This window comes from Mus musculus, chromosome 6 (assembly GCF_000001635.26).
Source record: "Mus musculus strain C57BL/6J chromosome 6, GRCm38.p6 C57BL/6J".
Taxonomy (NCBI): domain Eukaryota; kingdom Metazoa; phylum Chordata; class Mammalia; order Rodentia; family Muridae; genus Mus; species Mus musculus.
Window position 1 is genome coordinate 45,652,403 of NC_000072.6, and position 20,512 is coordinate 45,672,914.

The 20,512-nt window shown below is 36.9% G+C and overlaps 1 protein-coding gene across 1 annotated transcript in view; it reads left to right on the forward strand.

Moving 5' to 3' along the window:
* Cntnap2 (contactin associated protein-like 2) overlaps positions 1 to 20,512 on the forward strand; it is a 2,241,333-nt gene that overhangs the window by 592,342 nt on the left and 1,628,479 nt on the right. The window contains exon 2 of the mRNA NM_001004357.2: positions 1,592 to 1,702. Within this exon, the coding sequence (NP_001004357.2) occupies positions 1,592 to 1,702 (111 nt within the window). The remainder of the gene's footprint in view (positions 1 to 1,591; positions 1,703 to 20,512) is intronic.

Sequence of the window (20,512 nt, forward strand, 5' to 3'; positions counted from 1 at the left end):
TTGTTTTGTTTTGTTTTGCAATCATGTTGAGGTTCCAAAGAAGAACTGAATAGGCACGGAGTTATGAAAAGGGAAATAGAACTAATGTCTTCTAGTTCATTCTGTATCGTGAATTTTTCTTTGTTTTGAGAATGGCTAAGAAAATAAAACATAGTCAGTACTGAAAGTGTAAAATATAATGAGAAGCTCCATAGCTTCTGTTGCAAATGCTTGTTCTAACTTTACAGAAGTGCACTCATTGAGCGACTTTCGGTCTGGTTAATTTTAGTGTGTAGTTTTTATTTATTTGCAATAATCTAATAATCAAATATATAAAATAAAAAATAATTTCTCAGTAGCTCCAGATTCATACTGATCTGAATATTGATAGATTTCTCTAGTGTAGACAGAGCTAGGAGGGCTGAGAAGATTGTATTATAGCAACTGCAGCTGACTGCTTGAATTAGGTCTATGGCTATGGAGGTGAGCGATCAGGACTTAGGACGGACCCTTATGGCAAGCAGGATTCTGGTTGCACTCTCCCTGACAGAGATTCACTGAAAGGAAAATGAAAAATGGGTCCTAAGCACTAGAAAAATTTATAAATTAGGAGATTAAGAATATCCATGAAAGAATCAAGAAGCAAATTCTAAGAAGAGATGAAATTTTAAAATCCGAATGGTATTGTAAACACCCTGTGTAGAAAGCAATACAGATGGATATCAAAGCAGAGACTGGTGAATTTTTAGATAAAAATTCTTTTCAAATTGGCTGTTATTCTGGTTCTCCATTATAAACAACTATTTCTTTATTTTTTTAATAAGAACATCTAACACATGACCTTCTATCCTCAATATTTAAGTCCCCAAGATAATATTATCTACAGGCTTCATGTGATACATCTAAACTCTGGTGCTTATTCATCATACATTCTGATATTATACACTTTGGTTAGTGACTTCTACTTTCTTGCTTTGTGTACTGTTACTGGAATTCTTTCTAATTTCTATTCTTCCCGTTATATTGTTTCTCACCTTCTGTCTCTGTGATTTGTAAACATCTGAACCTTTTGGACAATGCCAGGTACAAAAGCTAATAGAAATAATTGGATTCTACGTGTGATCCTTAAAGACTGAATTTGAGTTGTGGCCCTCTTGAAACAACGTTGTTGTGCAGGCTACTATATCAAAAGTCAGAACTGTATAACTATTTCTGAGATTTATCAGGACTGGTACAACTTAGATAGTTAGATTATAACTTTTGGTGAACTATTTTATTGATTTATTGATTGATTGATGGGTGGATTGTAAATCTGTTCTATAGTCAACAGTTATTTTACTTACTTATATTTATATATATGCATGTGGGTACATGTACGTGTGCCTGCTAGTTTCTATGTAGACCTTAAATGGAATCAGATGTCATAGACCTATAGCTAGAGGTGGTTTTGAATCACCCATTGTAAATGTTGGACATTGAACAAGAGTCCACTGTAGGAGTGCTTAAATACTGAGGCATTTTCCATCCCCTTGGTAGTTATTTTAATAAGCATAACCTAGCCATTGTCTAAAGAGCTTTAGTGAAACTAGTTCCTTCTTATTTTTTTTTTCAGAAAAATGTGATGAGCCTCTCATCTCTGGTCTTCCCCATGTGTCCTTCAGCAGCTCTTCCTCCCTGTCCAGCAGCTATGCACCTGGTTATGCCAAGATTAATAAACGAGGAGGTAAGAAACATTTGATTCCTTTGTGGCTAGAAATATGTTATATTTGTAATTTGTCATTGACACATATATTAACACAACAAACATTGCTAGTAATGTAAAATGTAAATCCATGATTTAAAAAAAAATACCAGAGCTATCTTGTGTGTGCGCACGCGTGCTACAAATTAAGCAAGGTAAGTTAATGTGTATGACATTTGGAATCATCTTTGGCAAGATATTCAAAAGAACATAAACATTGTTAGTTAAAGAAATACTTTTTAGTCCAAAAAATACTTAATCAAACCAGATGTTTTAAAAAAGTAAGTCTTAATAAATAACTCTCTATATAAGTAAAAATGCATTGTAAATTTTATATATGTATATTGAATGTTTATATATGTATATTGAAGGTTTATATCTGTATATTGATGTGTCGCATGATATAAAAAATAAGGCACCATCCCATGCTAATGCCAGCTACTCTCTGGCCCCAAAGGTCTTGCTGCCTCCAAGGCTAGCCCCATGTGTTGACCACCCATCTCACTGTTCTCTCGACATGACATGAATCCTGCTTACATTCCCAGTCATCTGCCCGCTGTGGTTAGCTGTCACAAATCCCTGTGACCCGATAAAATCAAAACTCTAGAGGCTTGTAATTTATCAGTCAGATTTATATAAGTAAGTTCTCAATCCATTAAATTCTGGCACAATGAACTCAAACCTCAATTGATATATAGACAGGCTATACACCTAAATGGGGCAAATGCACCCTACTTATTATTTAATCATCTATCTAAGAAATCCCCAATACTTATAGCTTATTTTGGTTCTGGCTCCTCTTCCTCTCCTATGGGTCTCACCTTGTCTCCTCTTCTCTGTCTCCCTGTACTCATATCTAAAACTCTCAGCCTGCCTTCTTTTACAACTACCTAATCACAGGCTCTCACCTTATCTTATGCCTGCTCTCACCTGCAAATATAGACAGCAATCCATATTTCCCCCTTTTGTCAAGTTAAAAGGCTCTTTCCTCTCAAATATAAATTGAACACAACTATTACCATTTTGTAAATTATAAAGTATAAGATACACCTAATGTCCAGTCCACCATTTTTGTCAAATTAAATAGAACACCCTGTAATGTATCTTAATGTAAAAAAGGCTTCTAATTCCGTATCTGTTGTGTCCTGGTTTTACATTCATACTATCTAAAAACTATCCTCTTAAATATATTCTCCTGCAGGCAGGAGACAGATCTTAGTAACTATCATAGATTTCTACCAAATGAGATTATGGCTACACAATCAATTCTAACTATTATCTCCCTGTTCAAATTATAACCATTTCTAATTTCCTCAGAAAGACAATCCTAAAATAACAACTTCCAGCCACCAAGCCCAGAGAACTGGGATGATGATTCTTCATAACTACTTCCTACTGGATACGGTCATTGAGATATTTTTGAAGCATAGGAGATGGGGAGAAAGTGTAGTTCTCATGATGTCTGTGTCCTAACTGGATCTGGCTGAAAGTCCCTGAAATCAGGAATTCAAGCAAGTCAGTTCAGAATGTCTGATGATGAGACTCACCAAGTCTGTGTAGTCTGTAATATACAAATCTCAAAACAGTATATTTTTTTGCATTATCAAGATATCTGTATGGATTATATTAGTCTGTGTAGGGTGTTCAGACTAGTTAGGATAAAATTCTGCTCCAATCATGTATTCATTCATGCCATGTGACAAATGGCACAAAGAATATTTTTGTTTGATTCACCTGAATTTATATTCAGGTCATCTACCTCTATCAAATCTGATCCATATAACTCTGGAAGATGTGTATACACTAAGTACCTTTTCTAGAAATGCAAAGACAAAACCTTTCTCCCAAATCAGCATATCCTTCAGTCTGCAACCACGAGAGCTTATATCCTGCCTTCTCTTCCAGAGGAATAATAAAACAACCAAAAACCTCATAATCCCACACATTTTGATACTAAAAACAATGCAAAATAAATGAAATACTAAACAAATACTGTATGAGCCTATTTTTAAGCCTGTTCTAATTTGTCATGCCAAGGAATTAATCCCAAATTCCCATGGAGCCCACAAACAAAGAGTATGAGTTTCCTGTGGACTATATTATACTATCTATCTGTTATGATCTTTACCTTGGTTCACAGACTTACATTTATTAATACCCTTTATAATATCTATCTGTTGTGTTCTCTGCCTAGAGCCACAGACTTCTGTTTTATTAATACCTGTTATACCATCTATCTGTTATGCTCTCTGCTTTGAGTCACAGACATCCATCAATACCTGTTCATAGTAGGCAATTATCACTGCTCTCTACTTAGGTATCATTAAAATTTCCCTATTCTAGTTCTGAACGGTGGATGAAATTCCCCCACGTGATTCGGGCAAAGCTGAATATAAGTCTATTCTAAATGCAAATAATCCCAATTTTATAAATTCACAGTTCAATCAAAATCTGCCCCAAGAAGCAGGCAGCTTCCATTCTCTGGCTCTTTGACTCAGAGCAGCCATCTTGTCTCCTTTCACAGCAGGGGACCTTAGAGGCCCTGTGTTTCTTCTTTCAAGTTTCTCTCCCTGGAGCCACCCAGTGACTCCTCATCTCAGAGAAACAACCTCTTCCCTGCTAAGCTAAGAACTAAATCTCAGGCTAAGAATCTTAAATTTCTAGTGGATTCTTGCCTGTCCCCTGGATGCCATCTCTAGCATGAAATAATTTAAAAAGCACCCCTGCTACCGCTGGCAAGGCACTGGCAGTCTGGTCAGTCTTTCTCAGCTCCACAGAACCTGTCTCAGAGCTCCAAAATCACTAAGTTCCCATGGTGGGCTGTTTTCCAAATTCCCTTGATGGCTGGGGTGCCCTGTTACCATACTTTTTCTCTGGAACTCAGTTGAGTTGCTGCTTGAAGGAAAACACCACACACACTTAGTTTAGAATCAACAAGTATCACAAATGCTGATCGCAGCAACTAGCATCCTAATTTGTAAGCTAAGTTAAAAATCCTCCAGCAGTAGTTAGCAGAGGATCTGCCCCCTGAATCAGGGCCTCTGGCTACCTGCATTGTCCTGGTGCTCTCCCTGTAAACCTCTCTAAAACTCTCAGCCTGCCTTCCTTTTCCACTGCAAAAACACGGGCTCTTGCCTTATCTTGTACCTGCCCTCACCTGCATATAGAAAACAATCCACATTGATACGAAAATAATTTATTTGAAAATATACAATACAACTATGAGAATTTCCATAAGGATTTTGTTTTAGAACTGTATAAAAAGTAGCTCTGTATTTATTTTTTCACACTCTGGAAATATTGGTGAAATCACCTGGGCTCTAATACCCTCTAGTATTCCTGTTCTATTCGGAATCACAGGTTTCAAAGGGCCCTAGGCTTAGGTCTACAGTTACATTAAATTTAGTGTTTGGAAAGAACTCCATCACTTCGTTTTCTCAGCAGACATCCCATAAGTTCTGGCATCTTCAACATCCTTAATTCTCCATTTCAACTTGGTTTCACCTAAGTTGCTCCTTGCCGTGTCTTCTTACATCCTTATTGCAGAAACTCCAACCTTGCCACACATTTCTTGCTCTGAGCTTTCTGGAGCTTTATTGCAAGCTTCTATTATCTTCTCACCCTTTTACTTTGTATGCCTGCAGCCCCAGCATGCTATGGCGATATGGACATGCTTTGTGCAAACTGGAAATACATTTGGTATTTTTCCACCCTACTTTGGTGACACATGTGTCATGGCAGTTGAGCTAGGAAATTAATTCCATAGGTAGTTGGTTTTGAATAGGGAATACCATCAGCAGATTTACTAACTCAGATTCTCTTTTCAAATAAATTTGCATTTTCACAAATCAAATCTTTAAGCTGATTGAGTCTTCCTTCAGGATGCCTTTGCCATCATACCAATAAAGAATGTGAAGTTTCTCCTTAACAGCACTAATCTCTCTAACTACTACAATGACTTTTCCACACTTGCCTTTCCTTTAAACTTACTCATATTGCTTTGTTTTTGTAAGTGTGTGGTTTCAATATTTCTCCTTGCTTTTCCTGCAGAGCTCAGAATTGCGAATTATAACCATTCTACAGCCTGGCAGAGTACATTGTGTGAACTATCTCTGAAATTACACCAACTCTTTTTTGTAATTATGGATTTTTTTTTTTTTTTACTTTCCCCTACTCATGTACAAATTTAACTTCACTCATACTCCTTTCCTAACACAACTGCACAATTAGGTTCTTTGGCTCCACTTGCTGGTTGTTTTTATTGGGAGTCTACTCTCATGGTGGCAACTGTCTCTGTCTGAGCTACATAGATTGCCTCAACACTTCTTAATAGTCCCACTTTCAATGTATTATCTATCATCATGCTGTTTCCAACTCTTTTTGACTGTTACAATTGGTTTTCCCAAAGTAGGGAAATGTCTTAAGAAAGCTCAAGTGGTGAGATACAAGCAAAGCAGGGTGAGCAGTGAAGCAGAACAATTGGAGGATGTGAAGGTTGGAAACTGTGGGGAACTTGGAAAGACTGGCATTGCCATGCTCAATCATTCTCTACCTGATTTATTTTGCATTTACTAAAAAATGCCTTTCAATACAACTGGGTACTTGGTGACTTGACTAACTGTGACTTTTAAGGATTCCCTCATCTCTACCCCCTCAGTGCCATGCTTAAAGTCACATAGCATCATGTGCAGCTCTGATCAGAGCTAGGGATCTGAATTCACATCCTCATGCTTTCGTGGTAAGCACTTTCTCCATCTACCCATCTTCTCAGCTCTCATACATTTCTACCTTTATTTTTTTTGTTGTTGTTTTATTGAGAATAGATTTTTCTCACATAATGTATACTCACAGTTGTCTCTCCTTCTACTCTCCAAGTTCCTTACCACCTTCCCTCCCACCTGAATGCATCCCCCTTTGTCATTCACTGTAAAAAAAACAGGCTTTGGGGGTTAATTATAAAGGAAAACAAAAAATAATATGAAAAGAAAAACAAATACATCAATTTAGGACAAAACTCACTTTGAGTTCTTAAAGCATTTATTCATTCCCTTCCACTGCTTGTGTTGTCAGAGAGTTCCTTAAGGAATTTATTTCTTCTCTAAGGATTTCTATCATACTCAAGAAGGCTGTTTTAAGGTCTTTTCTTGTGCTTAAGTATGTTAGAATATTCATGGCTTCCTGTGATGGCATAGCTGGGTTCCAGTGGAGATGTATTGTCCTGAATATTTTTAATTATGTTTTTATGCTGGTGTTTAGTATATAGATTTAAGATTGCAATTCTAGGTGAAGATGTCTGGTCTTGTCTTTATTGGGTAAGTGTTTGACTCCTTGGATTCTGTTGCTCTCTCTGGTTCATGGGAGAGCTTGGTGGCTGTGTGTTTCTTGGTAGGAAATACTTCTGGGAAGCTGATATGTTTTGCCACTGGGGATTCAAAGTAAAATGTATTTCTAAGTATTAGGAGTGGATTATAGGATTGATAATCCTAATCCAAGGGCATCTGCAGGAGGAAGGAAATCAGGTTGTTCCTCTGGGATCTGTTAGTACCATGGGAATGGAGCAGAAAGTGAGGAGAAAGGTCAGAACAGATAGTCTTCCCAGGGCTGGGTATGAGTTTGGGGGATTGGTCTGGAACAGAAGAGGGAAGAAGATATGAAAGTGAAGATCTGAAGCTTCCCTGCTTGCTTCATAGGCCTCCTTGCTTCTCTGGCAAGCTTGCCTGGTGTGTTCCTAGTGAGTGACCCCTGGAGCTGGCGGCTGGAATGGAAGGATGAGAGAGAATAGAGTTTGGAGGAGGTCTGTGTGATCAGAGATGAGAACAGAGAGGAGGGGGCCCAAATGGGGTGAGAAAGATGAATTAGATTTGGAGGGGAGGAAAGGAAGGCAAAGATCTGTAGTTAGAGTGACTGCTTGCCTAGCTCTAGTGACCTTCTAGTTCCCACTCAATGTCTTCTGAATTTGGGAACTGGAATAAAAGGAGGTTTGGGAGGTAGAAAGTTTAGAGGGGAATATTTGTGTGATCCATTGGAGATGGATGCAAGGAAGTAACAGTGGCTATAGCAGATGCTGGCCCCCAGGGCTTCTCTCCTGTTCCTCCCTCCAATACCTCATCATGTTTCCCTTTTCCCCTCCTTGTCCCTTCTCTCACTCAGGTACTTCCCTCCTTTTGCCTGTTCCCCTGATTGCTTTTTTCTCCCTCCCAAATAGGATTGAGACATCTTCACTTGTTCACTTTGGCTTGTTAATCTTTTTTAGTTTTGTGGGTGGTATTCTGTACTATTTTGGTAATATCCATGTATTAGTGAGTATATGCCATACAGGTTCTTTTGAGTCTGAGTTACCTCACACAGGATGATATATCCTAGTTCCATTCATTTCATGTGCCCAATAGAAATCTTAGATGATGGAGGAAATGGGTGCCTTTATAATGTTACCTGTCTTAAAGTGAGCTACGGTTCTTGATTTTTGTTAAAGGACAGCAAGGGCAATAATTGATACCTAGCCTTGATGTAGGGAGCCTGCTCAGGTCATTCCTGAAGGTAGCATTCCTCATCACTCACTAACCTCTTCTTCCTTTCACATGTCTGTCACTAGAGGGTTTGAACAATTTCTGCAGTCTCAATCAAGCCTTATCCAAAGTCCCACCTGCCTCTATTCTTGAGTGTTTGCTGTTTAAGAAGTATATTTCCTTACTCATTCCACTCCCAAGCCTCTTGCCCTGAATTATATTAATTATAATTTTGAAATGTCTCATTTTTTTTTGAGTTCTATTCATTCCATTCTGTTCATTATTTGTTTGTTTGTTTCTCAGACAGGATGTCAGCATACAGCCCTGGGTTACTGAAACTCACCATGTAATACAGGCTGTCTCTCAAAACCAGAGAGATCCAACTGTGTCTCTGTCTCCACACTTCTTCTCCTCCCATTTTCAAACTTAAATAATGAAAGTGCCCTTCACAAGAAATAAAATCCAATAACAACTGGTGGCCAGGATATGGGATGGATGTTTCTATATTCTTGGTCCCTTATTCAAGAAATTGAGATACAGACTCACACTGATATAAAAGGTAGCAGGGTGACATTTTTCAACACAAAGCAATAGAACAGGCCAAATACACTGTCAAGATTGACAGTGAGCCATGTGAGGGAAGGCTCACACAGACTGTAATTTTGTGGCTTCTTTTTATGGAGTTCAAGAGGAGGAACAGTTAGGTTGGTAAGAGTGATAGTGTGGGTAATTCTTTATTTTGATTGATATATAAAGTTATATAATATTTTTTCAACTGTACATGTACTTTCCCAAAATTCATCTGATTTTAATCACATATCCAGTTTTTGATAGGAATCAGACAGTGGTGATTCCTCCCTAAAATATTATCATGAAGTACCCCATTTGCCGTAGTGTGTGTGTGTGTGTGTGTGTGTGTGTGTGTGTGTGTGTGTATCCCAAGCCAAGTGGAATCCCAAGTTCCTAAATTAGTAAGCCACTCCCTATTCTCACCTGTCTCAGAACTATAGCTGATATTCTATATGGGGACATGGTGATGATGGCTTCCCCTGATGTTGTTGCTCTGTGTCAGTAAGATTACGATTGTTCTGCTCTTCCTCTACTGTCCTAGATCCACTCAAGGCGTTCAGAAATGGCCAGATCAACTGTCTTCTTAGGTTTTATTATTAAATTATTTCCATAAACTCTTTATATCAAGACCAAAATCATGAAATAGTTGAAATATCTTTGTGAGTTTCCCTCCCACGTCTTAATCTTCTATTCCACTCTAGTTCTGTTTCTTTCCTTACTCTTTTAGTCTTAGGGACTTTAATTGGCTTCTTTCTTTGTCTGCTTATTGATAACTCATTCTTACTTTAGTAAAACTTCACTGTTCTTGTTCACTGTTCACCATTTGCCTCTTAAGAGTTGAAAATGTGAAGCAGAAAGTTCAAAAGGACTGATTTTTTTAATGTGGAATTTCAAGATATTTTACATTCCTATTTGGGGTAACTATGCTTCATCATCAATATGCCCTAGAGAATAAACCTGCTGGTGCCTTCTCTGAATCCAGTTGAGCAGGAGCAAGAGGGTGTTAGATCCAACAATGGATAGAATAAGGTGTCAGTAAGTTGATTAAATTCCCTGCAGTTCACTTCACTGATTGCTGTGATTATTATATAATTTATCATCTAAACCAAAACTTTTTGATACTGAAATAGAATACAATCTGTGATTACTATAGGATAAACCTGGAAGTTTGATTCCACATGTTTTAAAATTGAGTCACTTACATTGATTGGCAGAGCTATTGTAATGATTATAGGGAATACTCTACACACACTGGTGTTGCCTTGAAACATTAGTCTCTTTCCCAGCAATTATCCCCAACTATTAAAGAGAGTATTATGAATAATAATTTTAAGTCAATGAGCGAATGAAATACATAACACTATAACACAAATGCTTCCCTAGAAGTAATTGCTATAGCTTAAGTATAATTTACAATTTAAGTAGTTTTAATGATTTTTGCATAATTGGATTATGAATTAAACTTAAAAATTTTCAATATCCTTTCAATGTATTTCAATTCCAATAAAAGAGATTATGTCAGAAATACACATATTATCTTGTTATTACGTTAAGGTCATCCCAGTGTGATTTTTGAGAAAATGCAGGTATGTACATCTATTAAAGCTATTAATCTCAAAAGGAAGTAATAGATGGCATTGTTTTTTCTTACTCACTGTATAAATTGCATTTACAAACTTGACTCCTGTATTTGTTTTCCAGCTGAGAACAAGCAACTAATTCTTATTGTGAATTTTAGTTTATGTTTTTTCATTTCCCCAAGTACTGATGCACGTGAGGCAACTGCTCTACCATTGAGTTATGTCCTCAGACTTACTTTATCCATTTTTATACAAATTTTATGCATTTTTAAATTTATTCACAAACGAACATAAACTGGGACTTTGTCACCACTCAGAAATTTTCAAAATTAAAAATACAATGCATAAAATATTTGCATCACTGATACTTGTTTAAGGTCACAGAATTTGGAAGCAACCAGTCCATGAGTCATATCTGGATAGAATCTGCCCTGAAAACTTACCAATAATATTGTTGGTATTCTCCTGCATTTTATCATGCTGGGGGTTCAATATGTTGTTTTTTCTCAAGATACAAAACAAATCTTCTCTCTTTCTCTCTGTCTCTGTCTCTGTCTCTGTCTCTGTCTCTCTCTGCCTCCATCTCTGTCTCTCTCTGTCTCTGTCTCTGTCTCTCTCTCTCTGTGTCTCTGTGTTTGTGTGTCTGTTGATGGGGGTTTGTGCGTATTATTTCAGTGCCTGCAGAGGTCAGAATGTGCTATGGATCACCTAGAACTGGAATTACAGGCAAATGTGAGCTACTCAACTTGCATGCTGAGAACTGAACTAAGGACATCTAGAACACGGATGTGCACTATTACTTACTAAGTTATTGTTTCAGTACCTTGATTTTGTTTTCACTATAGAATTCTGGACTGGGTTCTTCACTGTATCTCATAGAGCTCTTTTCTAAGACTGCTGAAGCTCATGTGAACTATGAACACACAAACAGAATCACATATGCAAATATGTATGTATATGCCTTTTGTCTTTAAGGTCACCTGGACTGATACTGTATTACCTAGTCCTGTTCTGAAAACTCAGAACATTACTCAGCGTCAGTAGAATCCATTTTTACTTTGCAGGATCTTTTTACAACTTTCATCTAAACACTATGAACAAATGAGGAGTTTAGAATATTGTATGTAGCATGTTAACTTCACATTGAATTAGCAAAGAAATAAATTCAAGTACTTGCTGACATTGAAATAATTGAGTAAGTGCATCTTACATATTCATTAGTATGAACTTGGATCTTTACTTTACCCCAGGAGACAGTTTTAAACATATTTCACCATTGTTCAATTGCCAAATTACTTCAGAAATGAGAAACTGAGTAAAAGAACTGCCAGACTTTATCATGTATGAACACTTATTTCCTGTAACCAAATTTGACTAGAACGCCAATGTGTTGTCCTTCCTGGCAAAATCCCTGATGATTTGGCCTGTAAATACCACTACTTCCCAAAGTACATCAAAATTATATGAATTAGAAGAACATTTATATGTTTTTTTTTTTAATTTACAAAATTTATCCATAGAGAGAAGTTTTGAAGCAACTAAGAGAAAAATGGGCAGCCTATTTTGCTTTCATAGTCACTTGGACTCCCTGGCAAATACCTTGAAAAGACGTTTCTCATGCTTAGTACTTTGGATTTTGTTAGATGTTCTAAGGTTCTTGGGAATTATCATCAACCCAAGTGGCATTTAAGTTATATATATTTGTATATACATAAACTTATCTATATAATATATAATCATATGTAATTTTAAAATAATGTTTCCTGACAACTATTTTCATACATAATCCATCTAAATCTGACCAGAAAATCTTTTTCCTAATAAACCACCTTTCATAGTAAAAAAAAAAAAATAATAAGATGACAAGTGACAAGCTGCAAAAAATAAGATACAGGCAACAGTCCCACTCAACTGCCATACCTGTGAACCGAACCACAGGAACCACAGCAATAACCAGCCCTGCAACCCCTAAAGATGCAGTAGGGGGCACTCATATCTTGACTTTAATTAACAGCTACTTAATTGGACTTAAGGCCCAGTCAACAAAAGAGACATCATACACTGTACCAGAAACCTAGAACTGCATTTGAAACACTTATCCTTCTACCACATCTGTATAGTTCTCCCCCTTATCAAAGAAGTTTCTCTTTGAAGCAGACATAGGCCATCACAGAAAACCACAGCTGTCCAAAATAAAGAAAACAACTAATTGTGGGAACCTTAGATACAATGGATTCTTCCACAGCACAACACTTTACCATAGACTCAAGTCACATCGTGGAAGAAATGATGGAATGATTCTAATTAAAAGTCAGAGTGTCTGGAAGTCTGATATTAGATTATGCATTCTAGAAATGACAGGCAAAATATACCATGATACTGAAACAATAGGACTGCTTTTTAAAAGGCCTAAGCATTGACAACTGTAACCAATATGCTACCATGAGAGAGAAAAAGCAAAGGGTCTCAAACTGAGAGATAAAGAGTTATAGGCACATAATGACTAACAGGAGAGGGAGAAATAGTCTTCCCCAGGGAAGTTACCAACACCAAGTGGACAGCCCTGAACTCACATAAATGCAAGCAACATTAAAAGGATAAAGCAGGTTGTATTTACATATGTACACATTTATATAAGTGTAAGTAACAATAACAATAGTTTTTAAAGAATCAATGAACTTGAGAAGGAATAAACAGGGTAACATGGGAAGAGCTGGATAAAGAGGACACAAAAATTTCGAATAAAGAAAATGATGTGATTACATGTTAATAAAAAATAAGGAATTATATAGGTTAGGGATTCACAGAGTCAGATTAGAGATGGACAGTGAGTTTGATCGCATGAAGCACTGTCAGTCCCTAACAATGCACTTTCTACTAAATATGCATCTCCATTCTTCCACAAATTCTCTCCCCAATTAAGAAAGTTTCATTCTCTGTGTTCACTTATTACCTTTTCTGTAATTTATTCATCAAGATAACTGTGAGGATTTCATTAATTAATGCCTCTATTGGCAAACTGCTTCGGTCATGTTGACTAGAATTAACAGTCTGCTTAATGTCTTTAACAAAGTAATGCTTTTTGTAGACATTTCTTATGAAAGAATTTTAAAAATAGAATGTGAAAAAAATCCCAGCCTATTCTCTCTTCCATTCCCATGCCTTTTAGAATTAATTCTTTAAATGTCTTCAGTAGCAATTCCAAGTGTTCTACCCTGGGATAATTTCTTCTGCTATACTCTGAAAATGAGCAAACTATATCATTTATTCATCTCATTATAAAACCAACCCCCTCTCTCTCTCCTCCCTCTCCCTCTCTCTCTCCCTCTCTCTCCCTCTCCCCCTGTGTGTGTGTTTGATGAAAAGACTACAGATGACAAACCATGACATTTAAGAAAATCCATGTTTATTATCCTTTCCACTTTTGCATTAATATATCAACCAACACAGAATGCAGAAATCTGATTGTCAAGCTTTATTTGCAAAGGCCACTCTTCTTTCTGTTTTTGTTGTTGTTGTTGTTGTTGTTGTTGTTGTTGGTTTTTTTTTTTGAGTCTGTGTTATGTGTATTTTTCTTTCCTTGTAAGTTAATTTTATTCTTTTACTTATTCACCTTGTATCCCACTCTCTGCACCCCTCCCTGCCACCCCTTCCCACAATCCTTTCTGCCTTTTCCTTGTTTTTACTCTCAGGAGTTTCTGAACTTCACTATAATTCTCTCTTTTGTTTTTAAAACTAGTGAACACAGCTCTTTGACTCAATGGTCCATTTCTGAATTATGATGTTATCTCAACCTCTGCAGCCAGGAGTACTGTAGCAACTCCAGGGGAGGTTAGTTAGTTAGTATTATAAAGCTTGTATCTGAGCAATGTATGAATGTTGTATACTTAAGCATATTTGACAGGTTTTCTCCAGCCATATTTTGACAAATTTGTATTCGAATGAGCAAACTGTCTCTCAGTTGCTTGTTTATTTTTCTTTTCAAAATTTTGCTTTGAATACTTGGGCACCATTGTGAGGTTGGCTGTTGAGATAATAAGAAAACCATAGTAGACTTTCTTTTTCCTTTTCTAGAGGTTGGGGAGGATTATCAGCTGCAAGGAACTCTTTCTTTCCCATTTTGATAAGATTCTACACACCAGGAAACCACATAGAATTCAAATGAAGGTGCTTAAAGTTCCAGTATAAAAAAAGAAGATACAAAGAGAACAAAAATGCCTCATAGTGGAGGGCCATAAAAATTGGAGAATAGTCCAAAATAGGGCAGAAAACCAAATGGCAGCACCTTCATGCCTTCCCCAGTCAGTCCTTCATTCTTTATGCAGTCCTAAGTTTAAGCCCCAGACAGCTTTTTCGGTATGTCAGCCCTCATATAACACCTACATTTTCAGACTTTTATCACCTTCTCCAAGTTATCACCAATGACGAAAGAATAAACTATGCCATTTCAAGGCAAGACATGCATGCTATGGTTTGCTTTGTTTGCTAGGTTAGAGTTTTTCTATACAGAGTTGCCCTGTGAATTTTTTCACTTGACCCTCTCAGGTAGACAGGCACACTCTGTTTTTCATACATATCTTTGAATGCCTATACACTCAAGCTCTGAAATGAAAGAAAGGCTTGCATATAGAAACTATTTCATCTGAGCCTTACAAAAACCATATAGAAGAATTTAAACGCAGAATCGCACTAATTTGTGGGCTCACAAAATCCTGACAGCTCTGCTTAAGGTTTTAATTTAAATAGATAGATAGATAGATAGATAGATAGATGGAATGAGATGTCATCCGCCATCTAACTCATTCACTTTTCTGTTCTGCACGTGGCCACATGGTTCAACCAATGTGAAAATTTGGCTTTAGCAGTAATCATAATTTTGTCAGGATCAGCTGTAGAAAATACTGCAGGTGTTCTCTGTTTTCAATCATAAAGACACACATCTTTATTCCTAAAGAACAGACACTGATTTGGGTTTCATTCAGAATCACTTTGGGGTTCTGTGAGTCTTTTTGGTAAAATCTGAAAGTAAAATACAATGTTTTAACTTTTCATAAGCAGTACTATCATCTTTCCAGTCATAGCCTTTATTTTCTTTACATTAAACTTCTAGAAAAAGCTGGGGTCTTTCAACCTTATGTCTGCAATTAGATTGACATGAGATGGTAGACAGAAAGTCATACTTGTGCTTAAAATATTACATCTATGGGAACAACAAAAAAATGGAAGCAAAACAATGAGTCCAGCAGTCTGTCTCCCAGAAAAGTCCTGGGGAAAACGACTGATGTGCAGCTCCAGTGTGCTAGAATCTGACAGAAGCAGTATTTTTGAAGTCACTAACAGTCTTAATATTCAAAACACACATAGAGGGAAAGCAGTATGTCAGTACAAAATGGAAGGAAGTGAATTACAGAAAGAAAACACCCAAGCACAAAGCAAAAAGCATCTGAGGCCTTCCAAATATGGTATAACCTGGTTCTATGCCTAGTTCAAGATAGAAAATAACTTGGAATCAGTAAGAACAATGCACCAATGTGTCATTACCATTGATCATAGTTAGTTCCAAATACTTCTATAGATCAAGTGTTAAATATAATTCACTTAACCATACTTTAAACTCACATTTGTTTATCATGTATATAGGTTATATATACCATATATATATGGTAAGAATACAACCAATCCATTCAATCCTTCCCTTACTATATAGCCTTACTATATAGATATAGAGGATAGAGATAGATTTAGAAAGATATATTTTGTAATCATGAATGTTTAGAGGATGATCATCTGAATGAAGAAGATTCTCACAGAGTTGAGTAGAGGATGTTAGAGTTTCTCGAGTTGATGTTATATAAAACCATGAGCCACCTAATACCAGTTCTCAGAAACAAACTTTAGTTCTTTTGAAAACAAAAACAAACAAACAAACAAACAAACAAACAAAAACCAGTGTGTGTTCGTCAGGGCAGTATCATCTCTTCAGGAGTAAAGAATTAAATAGAACTGAAAGTAACCACATTAATTTGTGGTGGAGTGGTCCCTTTGCATATTAGACAAGTACTTGACCACTGACCACTATCCCCAGTTCTGGAAAATACGCTTCTATAGGCAAGATCAGAGACATACAGATTGTCTTCCCCTTCCAATTAGAACTTTAAAACTAATTTTTACAATTTATAAAATGAAACCTAAAGCCAAATATTTATATTTTGAACAAAAAGTGATGTTTGTTTGCAAAGTAACATCAAGGCAACAGGCATGAAAAAGAGAGAGGCTGAGAGCTACCAACAGCCCTACTATCCTGCAGAGGCATGGGTTTAAGATTCTTTGATGTAGGTCCTGCAGAGATAACCAGGCCTTAGGGACAACTGCTGGAAATGTTCACATGATACACTTTCAGGAAGAATACTGCATTACCTGCATTTTTATTTCTCTCGAGGCATCTACAGAAAAACTTTGGATATCTTAGTCCTTAACATTATTTTTATATGAATTAAAAATCCTTTGGCCATCACTGGAAAGAGAGGCCCATTGGACTTGCAAACTTTATATGCCCCAGTACAGGGGAACTTTATATGCCCAGGAGAGGTATTGCTGGATCTTCCGGTAATACTATGACCAATTTTCTGAGGAACCGCCAGAGTGGTTGTACCAGCTTGCAATGCCATCAACAATGGAGAAGTGTTCTTCTTTTTCCACATCCTTGCCATCTGCTGTCACCTGAATTTTTGGTCTTAGCCATTCTGACTGTTGTGAAGGAGAATCCCAGGGTTGTTTTGATTTATCAGCAATCTTCCTTAGATTCACTTTATTAGTAGGATACTTTGTACCTAAAAGGAAGAAAAAAGGAGTTGTAAAGAAACTGCTTGTAAATCCAATATTTTCATTTTAAGTAAAATAACTTCTACAAAGCAAGACTCATGGCTGAACTACCACTTTTATTGGTGTCTTATCAAATAAACAATTTGAACAAACTGCTTAAGACCAATTCTATTATAATTGGAAACAGTGTCAAAGATACCTACATCCATCCTTCCAGTGGTGACATCTCAAATAAGTCTAATATACAGGGATAATTATCTAGATCTGGAGTATCCTAATAGACAGGGCTATGCATTGAAATAAGACTTGAAATGTCACTTAAGTTAGATGAATAAAGGAGCCTGGTCATTCAATAGGTAGGCATTGATCTGAGATATTCCAGCTCTGCGGGTTTGTCTGTATATGGATTTAAGTATTTGAAGAAGTAACAAAGGAGACATGTAGAGATACTCAGCTAGGATCATAACTACAAAAAATATTCTTCATCTGAAGAGCATTTATCTCTGGCTCCAAACTTCACTCAGTTTCCAATAGCATTTGAGCTTTAACCATGAGAGGACAGATAGTGAACTTGAGGTTATTTGGAAAGCATCAGTAACTAAAGAAAAATAAAGTTTTGTACTTTACATTCAGGATTGCATGTAGTCTGCATCATACAACCCAATAAAGCATAAAGATCCAATATTTGGATTTTTTTCAAGAAAGAAATTAAATCAAGTGTAATTACCATATTTATCAAAAGATTGTCATTTTATATGTAAACAATGTGAAAAGGATCGATATTTTATTTTGTGTTTCTCATGTTATATTGTTAATAATTTGTGATATATTTTATATTTACAGTCTAATTCATTTGAGAAGCTGAGTCCCATCAGAAATAGCATATCTGTGTTAAAACATAAATGTTTCATAACATTTATGGATACAGTGATAGACTCTCATGGTGAAATTTTTGTCAGATGTTCAAAATTTGCCTCAGTAACTAAATTGGCTACCAGTTATTTAAATATCATTTACAATGACATTTGGATGGATTTCTCTGTCTCTCCAGCATGCAACGTTCATTCTACCCAGATCTCTAAAACACAATAATCCTATATATTGCTTAGCCTGTTTAAATGTGAATGGTGTGTTGAGGGATTGTTTCCAAGCATGAGCACATGTAATGTCCTTGATCTTTGGGAATAAGAGTAAGAATTCTGTGATGGCCTCATGGCAGATGGGGTATCTTGGATGTATAATAATTAGAAGACACAGAATGAGGCCAAGTTCTAAAAATCACCTGCAGAGAGGTAGGTTTATTTTTATCAGGAAAAGAAGTAGTCCTGGGAGAAGGAAAAACTATAACTTTGTTATTTATCAAATTTGTAATTTTCAGAAAATTTGGATATTCTTCTATAATGTTGCAGCCATTACTAGATTGGCATTGGTTGAAACTGCAAAAATAGTGACTCAGTAGAGCTTTGGGCCCCAGTTCACATTTTAGTAGGGGGAAATATATCAGGAAGTTTCTTTGGGGGCAGACCTCATTTTGGACTCCAGACATCCAGGCACCTTCCCTGCCAGAGGAGAGGTGTCTGCCCGGTCAGGGAGGGATTTGCCAGAGCATCTGCAGGAGATATCTTGGTACCCAGACCCCACCAAGACTAGTCTGCACAGGTGACAGTGTGGTCTACAGAAGCTAATAGCTTCTGGGAGAGGCCCTGTTTGGGCTTTCATCTTCTGCCAGGAGGCAAGTCCGAATGCCAGATATCTGTGCAAGTTCTCTGCAAGAGGAGAGCTTGCCTGCAGAGAGTGCTCTAACCAATGAATCTCAGGAGAGAGCTAGTCTCCCAGGTCTGCTGGTAGAGGCTAACAGAGTCACAAAAGGAACAAGCTCTAACTAGAGACAACTATAACAACTGACTCCAGAGATTACCAGATGGCAAAAGGCAGACATAAGAACTTACTAACAGAAACCAAGACCACTCACAATCATCAGAACCCAGCACTCCCACCTCAGTCAGTCCTGGGCACCTCAACACACCCAAAAAGCTAGACCCGGATTTAAGGCATATCTCATGATGATGACAGAGGAAATCAAGAAGGACTTTAATAACTCACTTAAAGGAATATAGGAGAACACTGCTAAAGAGTTACAAGTCTTTAAAGAAAAACAGGAAAACAAAACCAAACAGGTAGAAGTCCTTAAAGAAAAACAGGAAAACATATCCAAACAGGTAATGTAAATGATCAAAACCATACTAGACATAAAATGGGGAGTAGACACAATAAAGAAAACCCAAAGTGAGGCAATGCTGGAGATAAAACCCTAGGAAAGAAATTTGGAACCATAGATGCGAGCATCAGCAACAGAATACAAGAGATGGAAGAGAGAATCTCAGGTGCAGAAGATTCCATAGAGAACATCCACACAACAATCAAAGAAAATTCAAAATGCAAAAAGATCCTAACTCAAAACATCCAGGAAATCCAGGACACAATGAGAAGACCAAACCTAAGGATAATAGGAGTAGATGAGAATGAAGATTTTCAACTTAAAGGGCCAGCAAATATCTTCAACAAAATTATAAAAGAAAACTTCCCAAACCTAAAGAAAGAGATGCCCATGACCATACAAGAAGCCTACAGAACTCCAAATAGACTGGACCAGAAAAGAAATTCCTCCCAACACATAATAATCAGAACAACAAATTCACAAATAAAGATAGAATATTAACAGCAATAAGGGAAAAAGATCAAGTAACATATAAAGGCAAGCCTATCAGAATTAAACCAGATTTTTGACCAGAGACTATGAAAGCCAGAAGATCCTGGACAGATGTTTTACAGACACTAAGAGAACACAAATGCCAGGCCAGGCTACTATACCCAGCCAAACTTTCAATTACCATAGATGAAGAAACCAAAGTATTCCATGATAAAACCAAACCAAATTCACACAATATCTTTTCACGAATCCAGCCCTTCAAAGGAAAATAACAGCAAAAAACCAATACAAGGAAGGAAACCACGTCCTAGAAAAAGCAAGAAAGTAATCCTTCAACAAACCTAAAAGAAGACAGCCACAAGAACAGAATGCCAACTTTAACAACAAAAATAATAGGAAGCAACAATTACTTTTACTTAATATCTCTTAATATCAATGGACTCAACTCCCCAATAAAAAGACATAGACTAACAGACTGGCTACACAAACAGGACCCAACATTTGCTGCTTATAGGAAACCCAACCCAGGGAAAAAGACAGATACTACCTCAGAATGAAAGGCTGGAAAACAATTTTCCAAGAAAATGGTCTCAAGAAACAAGCT